The 12,014-nt window shown below is 47.3% G+C and overlaps 1 protein-coding gene across 1 annotated transcript in view; it reads left to right on the top strand.

The window, feature by feature from the left end:
* Positions 1–2,023: 2,023 nt before the first annotated feature.
* LOC133107057 (mannosyl-oligosaccharide 1,2-alpha-mannosidase IA) overlaps positions 2,024–12,014 on the top strand; it is a 238,740-nt gene continuing 228,749 nt past the window's right edge. Inside the window, exon 1 of the mRNA XM_061216080.1 lies at positions 2,024–3,947. Coding sequence (XP_061072064.1) covers positions 3,360–3,947 — 588 coding nt within the window. The 5' untranslated portion in view covers positions 2,024–3,359. The remainder of the gene's footprint in view (positions 3,948–12,014) is intronic.

The raw sequence follows: 12,014 nt of genomic DNA, 5'->3' as shown, positions 1-12,014 counted from the left end.
AGTGGAAGGCAGTTGCCCAGGCCTCAGTACAACTGCTCTCTGGAAACAACGAACAGAGAACAAATCACATTACCGTTTCACCGCAAGCATCATACATATTTATTCATTCCAAAATCCTTCCTTAGAACCACGGTAGTAAATAAATAATTTCTTAAAAAGCTGACGCATTTATCCAAAGAGACTTACAGTTGATTGGACTAAGCAGGGGACAATCCCACCTGGAGCAATGTGGGGTTAAGGGGCCTTGCTCAAGGACCCAACAGCTGTTGCGGATCTTATCGTAGCTACACCGGGGCTTGTACCACCAACCTCCCGGGTCCCGGTCATGCACCTTAGGCACTAGGCTGCAGAACATCCAGAATCGTAGAGTAAAACGGACCGTGAGTGCGAGTGTGCGGGAGGATCCCAGCCCAGACTCGATCCATTCCTGCGGTGTTTAATGAACTGTTATTTCTGCAGTAGCAAACAAAGACAGATGCGTTTGCCAATACTCGTCTGTAGCCAGGCATTTATCCTGTGTTACATAGCACAGGATTATTCTTAAGTCTTTCTCTCACTTCTTCCCTCTCTCTCTTGCTCTCGTTCTCTCTTTCCCTCTCTCAACCACTTTTCCTTGTCATCCATAAAAGACGGGCTTGTCTTTTTTTTAAACGCAACAAAAGTACAGTGAAGCGATTTAACTTGATTAAATCCAAAGGCTTGATACAATCCAAAGGTGTTCCCCACTTCCCAGTCCAGAAGCAGTAATGGTACCACCAATTACAAAATACAGATCACACAGGTCATCCAGTTATTCCTTGTGTCTCTGACTGGCTCAGATATTTTAAATTAGTCTTCAGAATTACAATCTTGAACTGGTCAACAATCTGAAGTTTGTTTCCAAGTATCCTATTGCACTACTGGTCAGGTCTGGACAAGTTTATCTCATTTGGCCTTATAATAATTATATAACTTGTTATTTAGCTTATTTAACACTTTTATCCAAAGCGACTTACAGTTGATTAGACTGAGCAGGGGACAATCCCCCCTGGAGCAACGTGGGGTTAAGGGGCGCAACAGCTGTGCCGATCTTATTGTGGCTACACCGGGGCTGGAACCACCAACCTTCCGGGTCCCGGTCGTGTACATTGTGTATGCTACACACCAGAAACTCTGGTCGGTAGGCCAATATCCTTTATCACACGCGAAAACTGAGAAAAAAGAAAAAACATTTAAAAACTATAAAGAAAGTGAACTATCGATCCCTTAAAACTGTATGGCTCTGCAATACCATTTAAGGAGGCTCGTTGATCATATGATAAGCATTCCCCACCGCAGTTAAAACGTTAACATTAATCTGACGTTTTAACAGGCTTCTCTCCATAACCAAAGCGAATTCACAGCGCAATTGTAGCCTATTCTGGTAATTAGTGAAATAAAAATTGTAAAAAAAAAAAATGATATATATGATTTCACACGATGATCTCCTTTCGTTTCCTTTGTTGCCATTTTCATTAAAGTAAAAAAAAGAAAAAAAGAAAAAAATTCCGACTCGTGTATTGACATGTTGCTCTGATTCAGCACCAGTGTTGATGTGGATTGATACGGGAGTGCATGGGCTGTTATTGATGCTCGCGCACTGTTACTGCGATGACAGCGCAAGCGACCACCTAATTTTATTTTTCGAAACAATACCGGCTGCTGATCTGTTTAAAAAACACTCAGGCAAACGTTCGTTTTTTTAATGCAGTAGTAGGGTCGCTCCCCCTGCAGTTCAGTCAAAAAAAAAAAATCCAAGCATACCACGAAAGGGTCGGAATCTCCAGCAGTAAAACGATGTGCCGAATCAGGCCACACGATGGACGTTTGGTTTCTGACTTACTCGGATTATCGGGCTCTGCGTTAGCTGTAACTGAAAAACGCTACTCGCTTCTTGTTTCGGGTGATCATCAAACACGTTTGGACTAGACCGACCTCCCAGAAGGCATCATTTCAAACGCAAGAGGCGGACCTCCGTTTTTTCGTTTTCATTTTTTCCCCTGCGAGTTCATCTACAGCTAAACTATGTTTTGATAAGCTGTTGTGATAATCCATCAACCGACGGACCTGCCTCCTCTGGTTTTTTTTTTGGACAACATTGTTCGTTTCAGTCCAATACTGTGTTTTCCTCTCCCCCTACGATTGGCGAGAGAGAACGAGCGAGCGAGCAGGGAGCGTGAACGCGCGCAGGCGGGCAGACGGCAGAAGACGACACCGTGTATTTTGATAGGATTGCATTCCTGCCGATGACTGAATCGTGCATTCTCTGGATTTTTTGAGCCCCTAACAACTTGGTCTCTGTATGGGGCACGGTCGTTTCTCACTACGCATCGTGGAGCTCGCGGTGTGCTAACATATCCTAGTACTAAAAGGGGAAGACACCAAAGACGATAGTTCTGCGAATACTTGGGATATCTACATGCATCAATAGGCTACACATTCTCTAACTGGCAAACATATCCTCCAGGATAAAGACCCAGATGGTGTTCTTGATTTGAATTTGCCGAGAGAATTGCTGCATTGTTCCGTCATTACATGCCACCAGGACCGGATTGAACGCGGCAGCGGAGAAGGATGCCCGATGTTTGTTTTTAGCCATCCGCGGAATCATTTTAAATTACAGTATTTGCACCTCACAGTAGCGAGTCGCGGGTATAAACTTTATGCAGTTTCTGCGATAGATGCATGCGATCTTCTGCTGTTGGCGGTGTACTCCGCGACAAGCAGCGCTGGGCTATAAACAAAACGAATGATATACGCGTGGCTGATGTCGATTACTCTGCGCGAAATTGTTTGTATTAATACTTGCATCCTCGAATATCGCATAGACTAGACTACGTTTCGGGGCTGCTCTTTGGTCGCAACGCAGCATGAGTACCTAACCTATTGCTTGTTCCGTCTACGTAAGTGTCACAACGTAGCGCTGATATTGCCAATTTTTGGGCTGTTGTTGTTGTTGTTAAACTGGCTTGTTATGTTGCATGCACTGTTTTGAAAAGGCAATGCAACTACACCTAATTGTGTTAGATCACTCGGACTGTACAGTACGATGCATCTGCATCGCAAATAGCTATCATTGTTAACCATGCCACATGTACTACTTTGTAGCTTGTCAACTTTAGCCTAAGACTATAGCCAATAGTTTCAGTTGATTGCAGAATAGACGAGCGTCGTTTTGCCTTTCTCGGAAAGTGTCTTGGGGGAGACGCATGCAAATTAAGTTTTCATACAAGCAACAAGCAACACGGGAATAACACAACAATAGGTGCAGGGAAGAGCAGGACAACGCACCTTTTGCTATAAATCTCTATAGGCTACAGTAATTTTCAGATCAAGAGGAAATGTTTTTTCGAAAGTTGCCCGGCGTGTCCGCATCTGGAATGGGTCTTCGCCTGTCTCAGAAATTTGTATTTTTACTCTTCTTGTCTGGTTTGGTTACTCTGTGTTTTGGGGCCCTATTCTTTCTGCCTGACTCTGTTCGCTTGAAACGGATTTTCCTATCAAAGACGGACAACCCGGCGGTAACCGTGGGCTCGGAGAATGGGGTAAGGGACCACACGAAAAAAACCAGCAGGGAACCGGAGCACCTTCGGCAGATAACCCCGGGAAACGGGGAAACGAGCACAAAACTCAAAAGCTTGAGCCGCAAGCCATCCGTCGCCTACGAGGCGAGAACTGCGGAGAAAGCCGCCGGAGGTAGAGCACAGGAGGACTGGAACCAGGCGAGGGCGAAGGACGAGGCGCGCGGGGCTCGCGAAACCGTGGCGGTCAAGCTCGAGAGGCAGACGACTTCCTCCGTGCACGTCGAGCCCAGGGCTGCCTTTGATTACGAGAAGTTTAAAAAATGTCTGCAGAAACCGCCGCTGGGAACGGAGCTCGGCAAGCCCAGCGACCCACAGACTCAACAGCGCCGGGAAAAAGTCAAAGAGGTAGGGGGAAACTGCACTGTTTGGCACAATGGTTTGCATCATCGCAGAGATTAGTCTTTGAGCGCAGCGGCTGACGCAGTGACGCGTCGGGCTGTCAAACGGACCGCTCTCTGATGTCTCAATTACGCGCGGTTCTGGACAACGTAGACCTTTTAGTGCCGGGTAATTTAGACACGCACTACATGCGTCGCCAACCCGCCGTAGGCTAACCTCCGCCCTCTAATGCACGCTGGTCAAATACCCCCACACATTACAGTGAGGTTAACCATGTAAGCTGATTTTCCACCTGCAGTTAGGCATCCCTGAATTTTATATTTTGGCTATTTTACGCATCTGTCTTTTGTGCGACGTAAAGCATTCTAGCGATAAGCAGCGTTACACCTACTAGGATATTCTACAGCAGGCTAGTAGGCAATCGTCCACCTCCAATCGCCCGACTGACAACAGCTTCTTGAATAGGGATATGACAAATCATCAGTTTTTGCAAACGGTTACCATCCCATTTTGAAAACGGGTAACCGTGTAACCGATGCTGATTATGACCGCTATGGGTCGTATCTTATTTAAGGAAAAAAAAAGTATATTATTGACAATTTTTTTGTATTTTCAAACTTGGGCCATCTTAAAATAGTTTCATTTAAATGTCAACATTGTGAGTCAGATAATAGCCTAATTGCCAAATTGAGGAGTGACATTTACATTGACAATCTGCTGCAATTGAGAACTTTGTTACAGACCGGGTTGTGTACTCCATAGTCCGTGGCCACGTCAATGTCCAATATTTACGTGATATACAGTAACATAACTGTCGTGGTGGCGACACGTAAATCTGGTCTATTCTTGGAATAGAATTCGACGGAAACGTTTAAATACAAAAAAATGTCATGGATAGATACCATAGTCGACTGGTCTAATGATTTTACTTTTATGCAAATGGTTTCTATTCAATTTGGCTTAGCTATATTCAATATCCGCTGAATGTGATGGGCTGATTGTCCGACCAATTTATGCGTTTTGTCACTGGTGGTGAAAACTAATTTATTGAATTAAACTGAGTTTACCGTTTCAGCTTCAGAAAAAAAGGAATCGGTTATCCCTGAGCAATTTTTGGTACGTGTACAATTCAGTTTCGGTTAACCGTATACATCGTTATTCTTGAGACGAAATAATGCTCATTTTCATCTGTGCCCAACTCTTGCTGTAGCCCACCAGACCATTGTACCGTTAGCCTGCAATGCATATTACTCTACTGTACTCTACAAGCGAAGCCTGTCAATCTCAACGTTTATGTCAGCGTTTTAATAGCAGACGTTTTCATAGCCTATCATTTTGTGTGATTTATAGCAGTAGGGGGATTAAACTAATGAAAATGAAGCTTTCAACTTGTCCACAAACATCCTGGAACCCTTTTCTGTGTGTGTGCGTGTGCGTGTGCGCGTGTGCGTGTGCGTGTGTGTGTGATATAGCCTGTTGAAGCTGCCCGCGGCCGGGTTGGTTGTTTTCAGGGGTTACTTCCTCACATTGCATTGAGGACACCGCAGAATTACTGAAACTCACCCGATTCCCCGTGTCCGCGACTCTGAAATCATTCAGATTATAATCTGGCACTTGAAATGATTCCCGGGGGAGTGTAACCCGTTTCAAAGAAATTGACGTTTGTCAATTTGACGTGTGGCAACTCCGTGTTCAGCACAACTGCACAGTAGCATGCAAAGATGAGGTGTGACTAACAGTAGGTTTTTATTGCCTTACAGAACAGTCTCCTCAACACACACACACACACACACACACACCTTTGTGCTAAAGCCACATCGACTAAAGTAACGTGTAAAATAAGATGTAACAATAGGCATCCGTTGTGGGGTGGACTTTTTGGCCGTCTTATTGACGACCGGGCATATTGGATTCAGTGTAGAACCGTATCAGGTGTTTTCATTCACTTTGCCCTGTTAAGTAACAGTGTACAGTGTCCATTTTAAAGCACCACCGTCAGCTGGAAATCTGCAAGCCTTCCCTGCAAAGGCACAACCCTGTGCATTGTTGTCCAGTTTTTTTTTTAAGCTTCTCATCTCTGCTATATAATCCAGATATGCCAGTTTGACCAGTTTGAAAATTGAATTGGTCAAGTTGGGTATGAGCTGGTGAAATAGCATGTCCAGGCTGGTCATAAGCTGGCCGAGCTGGGTATGAGCTGGTCAACCAGCTAGTGCTGGTAACTTGTCTGGTCAATGAGCTACCAGCTGTTTCAAAACATAGTTTAAGATGTTTTTTTCAACAGGCATCCATTAGATTCTAGTCCACGGATTAGAAGAAAAAAAAGAAATTTGTTCATTTCAGGCTAAAGAGATCAGATAAGTTCTCACCCTTGTAAATGGAGAGATGGTATTTTGTCCACTGGCCCTGAACCTCCCATTGACATCTGCAAGCCCAACAGCCTTTGGCCAGAATTGCACACTCTTTTTGTACATAACAGAGTAAGGCTGGTTATCCCAAAATACTCTCTGTAGACCTGGCCTTGTCTCAGGCAACATTTTAATAGTCACATGGCTATAAATCACCGTTATAAAAACGATCACGTTGAGTCATAGAGTGACTAATGTTATGCAGGTATTATTTTGAAGGAGAGTGAGGAAGGCACTGTTATACCAGGGTGCCCAACAGAACCCACAGGGCATGGGGCAGCTATGTGAGCCTAATCCATGTCACCTGGACACAGTTGTGCCTCTGCCCAGGAAGGGTTAACCTGTCTCCATTAGCCAATGAGAATGCTCCAGGGCTGGGGCCAAAGGTCAGAATAACTGAAATCCGACCGCTGCAGCAGAATAACTAAAATTCAACCTCTGCTGCGGAATAACTGAAATTCAACCACTGCAGCAAAATAAGTAAAATTCAACCAATTGAGCAAAATAAATGAATTTCAACCATTTTCGCAAAATCCCTGAAATTCAGCCACTGCAGCAAAATAACTGAAATTCAACCGCTGCTGCACAATAAATGAAATTCAACCATTTCCGCAAAATAACAGTTCAGTTTTCAGTTCGTGGAGCTTTTCCTGCAGTGAGTGAAGTGAAATGAGAATGGGGAAAGATAAGAGTTTGACGTGTGTTGAGTAGCTGTAGATTAGGGGGCATACTGCTCTAGGGGGTATACTGCATTAGGGGGCGTACTGCGTTAGGGGGCGTACTGCGTTAGGGGGAGTACTGCATTAGGGGGCGTACTGCTTTAGGGGGAGTACTGCATTAGGGGGCGTACTGCTTTAGGGGGAGTACTGCTTTAGGGGACGTACTGCATTAGGGGGCGTACTGCTTTAGGGGGTACTGCTTTAGGGGGGTACTGCATTAGGGGACGTACTGCTTTAGGGAGAGTACTGCTTTAGGGGGCGTACTGCTTTAGGGGGCATACTGCATTAGGGGGAGTACTGCATTAGGGGGCGTACTGCATTAGGGGGCATTCTGCATTAGGGGGAGTACTGCATTAGGGGGCATTCTGCATTAGGGGGAGTACTGCTTTAGGGAGAGTACTGCTTTAGGGGGCGTACTGCTTTAGGGGGCATACTGCATTAGGGGGAGTACTGCATTAGGGGGCGTACTGCATTAGGGGGCATTCTGCATTAGGGGGAATACTGCATTAGGGGGAGTACTGCATTAGGGGGCATACTGCATTAGGGGGCATACTGCTTTAGGTAGAGTACTGCGTTAGGGGGGGTACTGCTTAAGGGGGAATACTGCATTAGGGGGAGTACTGCATTAGGGGGCATACTGCATTAGGGGGCATACTGCTTTAGGTAGAGTACTGCGTTAGGGGGGGTACTGCTTAAGGGGGAATACTGCATTGGGGGGCATACTGCATTAGGGGGAGTACTGCATTAGGGGGCGTACTGCATTAGGGGGGCAGTACTGCTTTAGGGGGAATACTGCGTTAGGGGGCGTACTGGACTGTGCGGTGACCCCGTGAACAGCGGCGTGTGGCAGGAAGTGACACGTGCGGTAACGCCGCCCGGGACTCACGCTCGGGTGAGCAGGCTCGGTGTGTGAGTCACCCTCCGTTTCCCTGAGTGCGGTTTCCCACGACTCCCAGCGTCCAGGAGACGGGCTTCCGGAACTCGGCGTTGCCGTGCCGATGGCGGACCACCTGTCCCGTGTTCGGGGGTGGGACAGTAGCGGTCTGATGGGGCCGGGACGTCGTTCGAGTCAGGACCGCTGTCCCGCCCGGTCTCACACACACTCACACTCACTCACTCACTCACTCACTCACTCACTCACACACACACACACACACACACACACACACTCACTCACTCACTCACTCACTCACTCACTCACTCACTCACTCACTCACTCACTCACTCACTCACTCACTCACTCACTCACTCACTCACTCACTCACTCACTCACTCACTCACTCACTCACTCACTTATTTCTTTATTTCCTTTCCTTCCGTTTTGTTCTGCCTGGAGACTGTGTGGGCTTGACGTCTTTGAGAGATGAAAAGTTCCCGAGTTATTTATTATTTTGTTTGTGTGTGTGTCTGTGTGTGTGTGTGTGTGTGTGTGTATTTATATGTGTGTGTGTGAGTGTGTGTCTGTGCAGAAATGTAAGTGTGGTTTCTCTCTCTTTCACACACACATGCGTGTGTGTACATACCTCTTCACTGGCACTTTTTCTGCATTTTTATCACATCTACCTGCAGTTACGTTGCTATGCTAGCGATGCAGCTACTTACCATTTACCATTTAAGGCGCTTAGAGTCTGAGAAAAACACAATATAAATGCATCTGTCTCTCTACGGCTCTGTCCCGGGCCCTCGCCGTTGGGGCTCCTGCCCGTCCCGTGTAGCGCCGGCAGGGCGGAGGTAAGGGAGGGCGCCCTCGTGGTCTGTGGTGGAGGCGTGTGCTGTCCGGCCCGCTCATCGATCACGTGGGCTGGGCCGCCCCCGAGCAATCTCTCCCTCCGCAGACGTCCGCTGCGGCCGTCCGATTCCTAGAACTGTTGACAGAGTCAAAAGAAAAAGCGGAAAATTTATTAGGTTTCGTAAATGCGTCATATTTTCTAGGGAAGTTTTCGTGGCTGTTTATGACACACCCAGACAGCCCCCCCCCCCCCCCCCCTCCCAACTAAAAAAAATATAAATATTAATAAATGAGCGATCTGTGTGATGAATGAACACATTCTGTAGCCAATGTGGATCATAATTTCCTAGAATTCGGGAGGGGAGGTTTGTGTGTGTGTGTGTGTGTGTGTGAGAGAGTGAAAGTGAAAGTGAGAGTGAGTGAGTGAGTGTGTGTGTGGACTTCCCAATGGGGAGAAGAAAGGAAGTGCATTTTTTCAAGTGAACTCTTGTCTTGTAAACCCCAAAGATTGGCCTATGAGGGCGGCCTGTAGCGTCGTGGTTAAGGTACATGAGTGTGACACACAAGGTCGGTGGTTCTAATCCCGGTGTAGCCACAATAAGATCCGCACAGCCGTCGGGCCCTTGAGCAAGGCCCTTAACCCTGCATTGCTCCAGGGGAGCTTAGTCGAATCAACTGTACGTCGCTCTGGATAAGAGCATCTGCCAAATGCCAATAATGTAATGAGAATGAACCGAGGTAGACCTCGGAGGACCTGGAGAACGTAACGGCTGGATTTCGCCCGACTCACACCGCGAGTTTTGCAGAGGCTGTGTGGCGTTAGCACCCAGGCTAGCGGAGTAGAGCTTTCATACCAGCCGTGCTTCATATACCAGCTGTGCTTCATATACCAGCCGTGCTTCATGTACCAGCCGTGCTTCATGTACCAGCCGTGCTTCATATACCAGCTGTGCTTCATATACCAGCCGTGCTTCATGTACCAGCCGTGCTTCATGTACCAGCCGTGCTTCATGTACCAGCCGTGCTTCATGTACCAGCCGTGCTTCATGTACCAGCACCGCGCGGGACTGCTGCAGTACGTTCCTGAAAACACCGAGAGGTGAGAAACAGGCAGCGCGGCTGCTGAATCCTGATTTCGTATTTGGTTAGCGACGCCTCGTTTGAATTTTTCATCCGACTTTCGTGAGACTGTCGAGCTGCATTCCCCGGATGGATTTGCATGGAACACGGGCGGAGAACCTCCAGTACAAAATCAGTCCTGGAGAGCGTAACGCGTCCAAAATTCATAGAATGGGGTTGAGTGCCGAAATCGGCCGGAGCTCCTCTTAATCCGCCAAGGCTTATCGCCGTCTTTACATTACATTACATTAATGGCATTTAGCTGACGCTCTTATCCAGAGTGACGTACAGTTGATTAGACTAAGCAGGAGCCAGTCCTCCCCTGGAGAAATGCAGGGTTAAGGGCCTCGCTCAAGGGCCCAACGGCTGTGCGGATCTAATTGTGGCTACACCGGGGATCGAACCACCGACCTTGCGGGTCCCAGTCATGAACCTTAACCACTACGCTACAGGCCGCCCTACAAGAGGTCTTGAGACCTCTCCACATCTGATCGATGGGCACTGAGATCCAGGTGTCCTGTTGATGTCTTATTGCGCATGATAACAGACTCCCCCACACCACGGGACCGATCATGGTTTACACCCCTCAGCCAGCGCAGGAAACACAGTTTACCCCTTTATTTCCCCCTCTCTCCTTTTATTCGTCCGAGGCTACGGCTCGTTAACTCGCTGCTTTAAGATTTCGCTGCCTCGCTGGGCTCGGAATGAGGCAGTTTCTGCGACGGGAGAACCACTGTGTGGCATCATGACTGAGCTTGCCTGTGGGAATTGTAGTTCTGTTCGGTTTCATGACTGAGCTTACCTGTGGGAATTGTAGTTCTGTGGATCTGAGGCTGATCTCGACCCTTGATTCTGTTTGTTTTGTTGTGGTTCTGTGTTCGGTATGAGGGTGGTACAGTGGACAGCACCCTGTTTGAACAAACGCCCAGCGGGGAGAACGGAAAGCCGGGTGATGAACAACTGCAGCTGTGCCCTCCGATAGGGCTAGCACACGGGGGAGGCGAAGTGTCTTCATCTTCACTCTTTATTCAAGTGTGTGAGCTCAGAGAAAAACAGCATCGCTCTGCATCTACTGTGTGCCACTCATGCACACACACGTGCACACACACACACACACACACACACACACAGACATATATATATATATATATATATATATATATATATATATATATACACACACACAGAGACATATATACACACTCACTCATGCACACGCACACACATATATACACACACACACACACATACATACATATATATATACACACACACAGAGACATATACACACGCACTCATGCACACGCATATATACACACACATACACACTCACACACACACGCACTCACACACACATACACAGACATATACACACACTCACACACATACATGAAGGTGATATAGTGCTGTGTATGTGTGGCCAGCTGCCTGTCAGGTGTAGTGGGTTTGGAGGCAGGGCCACAGTAACTGTTCATTTGAGTACTGCTGCAGGCCATGGGTGAGGCATCCCACTCTGATGAGACTGTAGCCCCTGGGCGGGTTTCATTTTCACACTCAACATAGAGTGTGTGTGTGTGTGTGTGTGTGTGTGTGTGTGTGTGTGTGTGTGTGAGAGAGAGAGAGAGAGTGTGTGAGTGTGTCTGTGTGTTCCTTGATCACGCCCTACTCCCCAGCTAGACCACTCCGGTCTGTCAGCTCTGGTCGCCTTATGGTTCCCTTACTAAGAGCACCTGGCGGTCGAGCTGCACGTTCACGCCTGTTTTCCGTTCTGGTTCCTCAGTGGTGGAATGACTTGCCTACCACTGTCAGGACAGCAGAATCCCTCCCCCTATTTCGACGCAGACTAAAAACACACCTCTTCAAACTCTACCTTAGTCCTCCCTCCTGATTTCCCCCGCCCCCCTTTCTGATATCCCTATCCCTCTTGTGTAACCCCCTCCAAAAAAAGTTTATATGTTTAAAACAGCACTTCCTATGTATTTTCCTAGTTATGGATGTGATGCTTTGACTTGTGGAAGAACCTATGCACTTGTAAGTCACTTTGGATTAAAAGCGTCTGCCAAATGACTAAAATGTAAATGTAAATGTGTGGGAGTGT

The sequence above is a fragment of the Conger conger genome, chromosome 1 (assembly GCF_963514075.1).
Source record: "Conger conger chromosome 1, fConCon1.1, whole genome shotgun sequence".
Lineage (NCBI taxonomy): Eukaryota > Metazoa > Chordata > Actinopteri > Anguilliformes > Congridae > Conger > Conger conger.
Note: the sequence above shows the minus strand (reverse complement) of the source record. Positions and strands in the feature narration are given on the sequence as shown.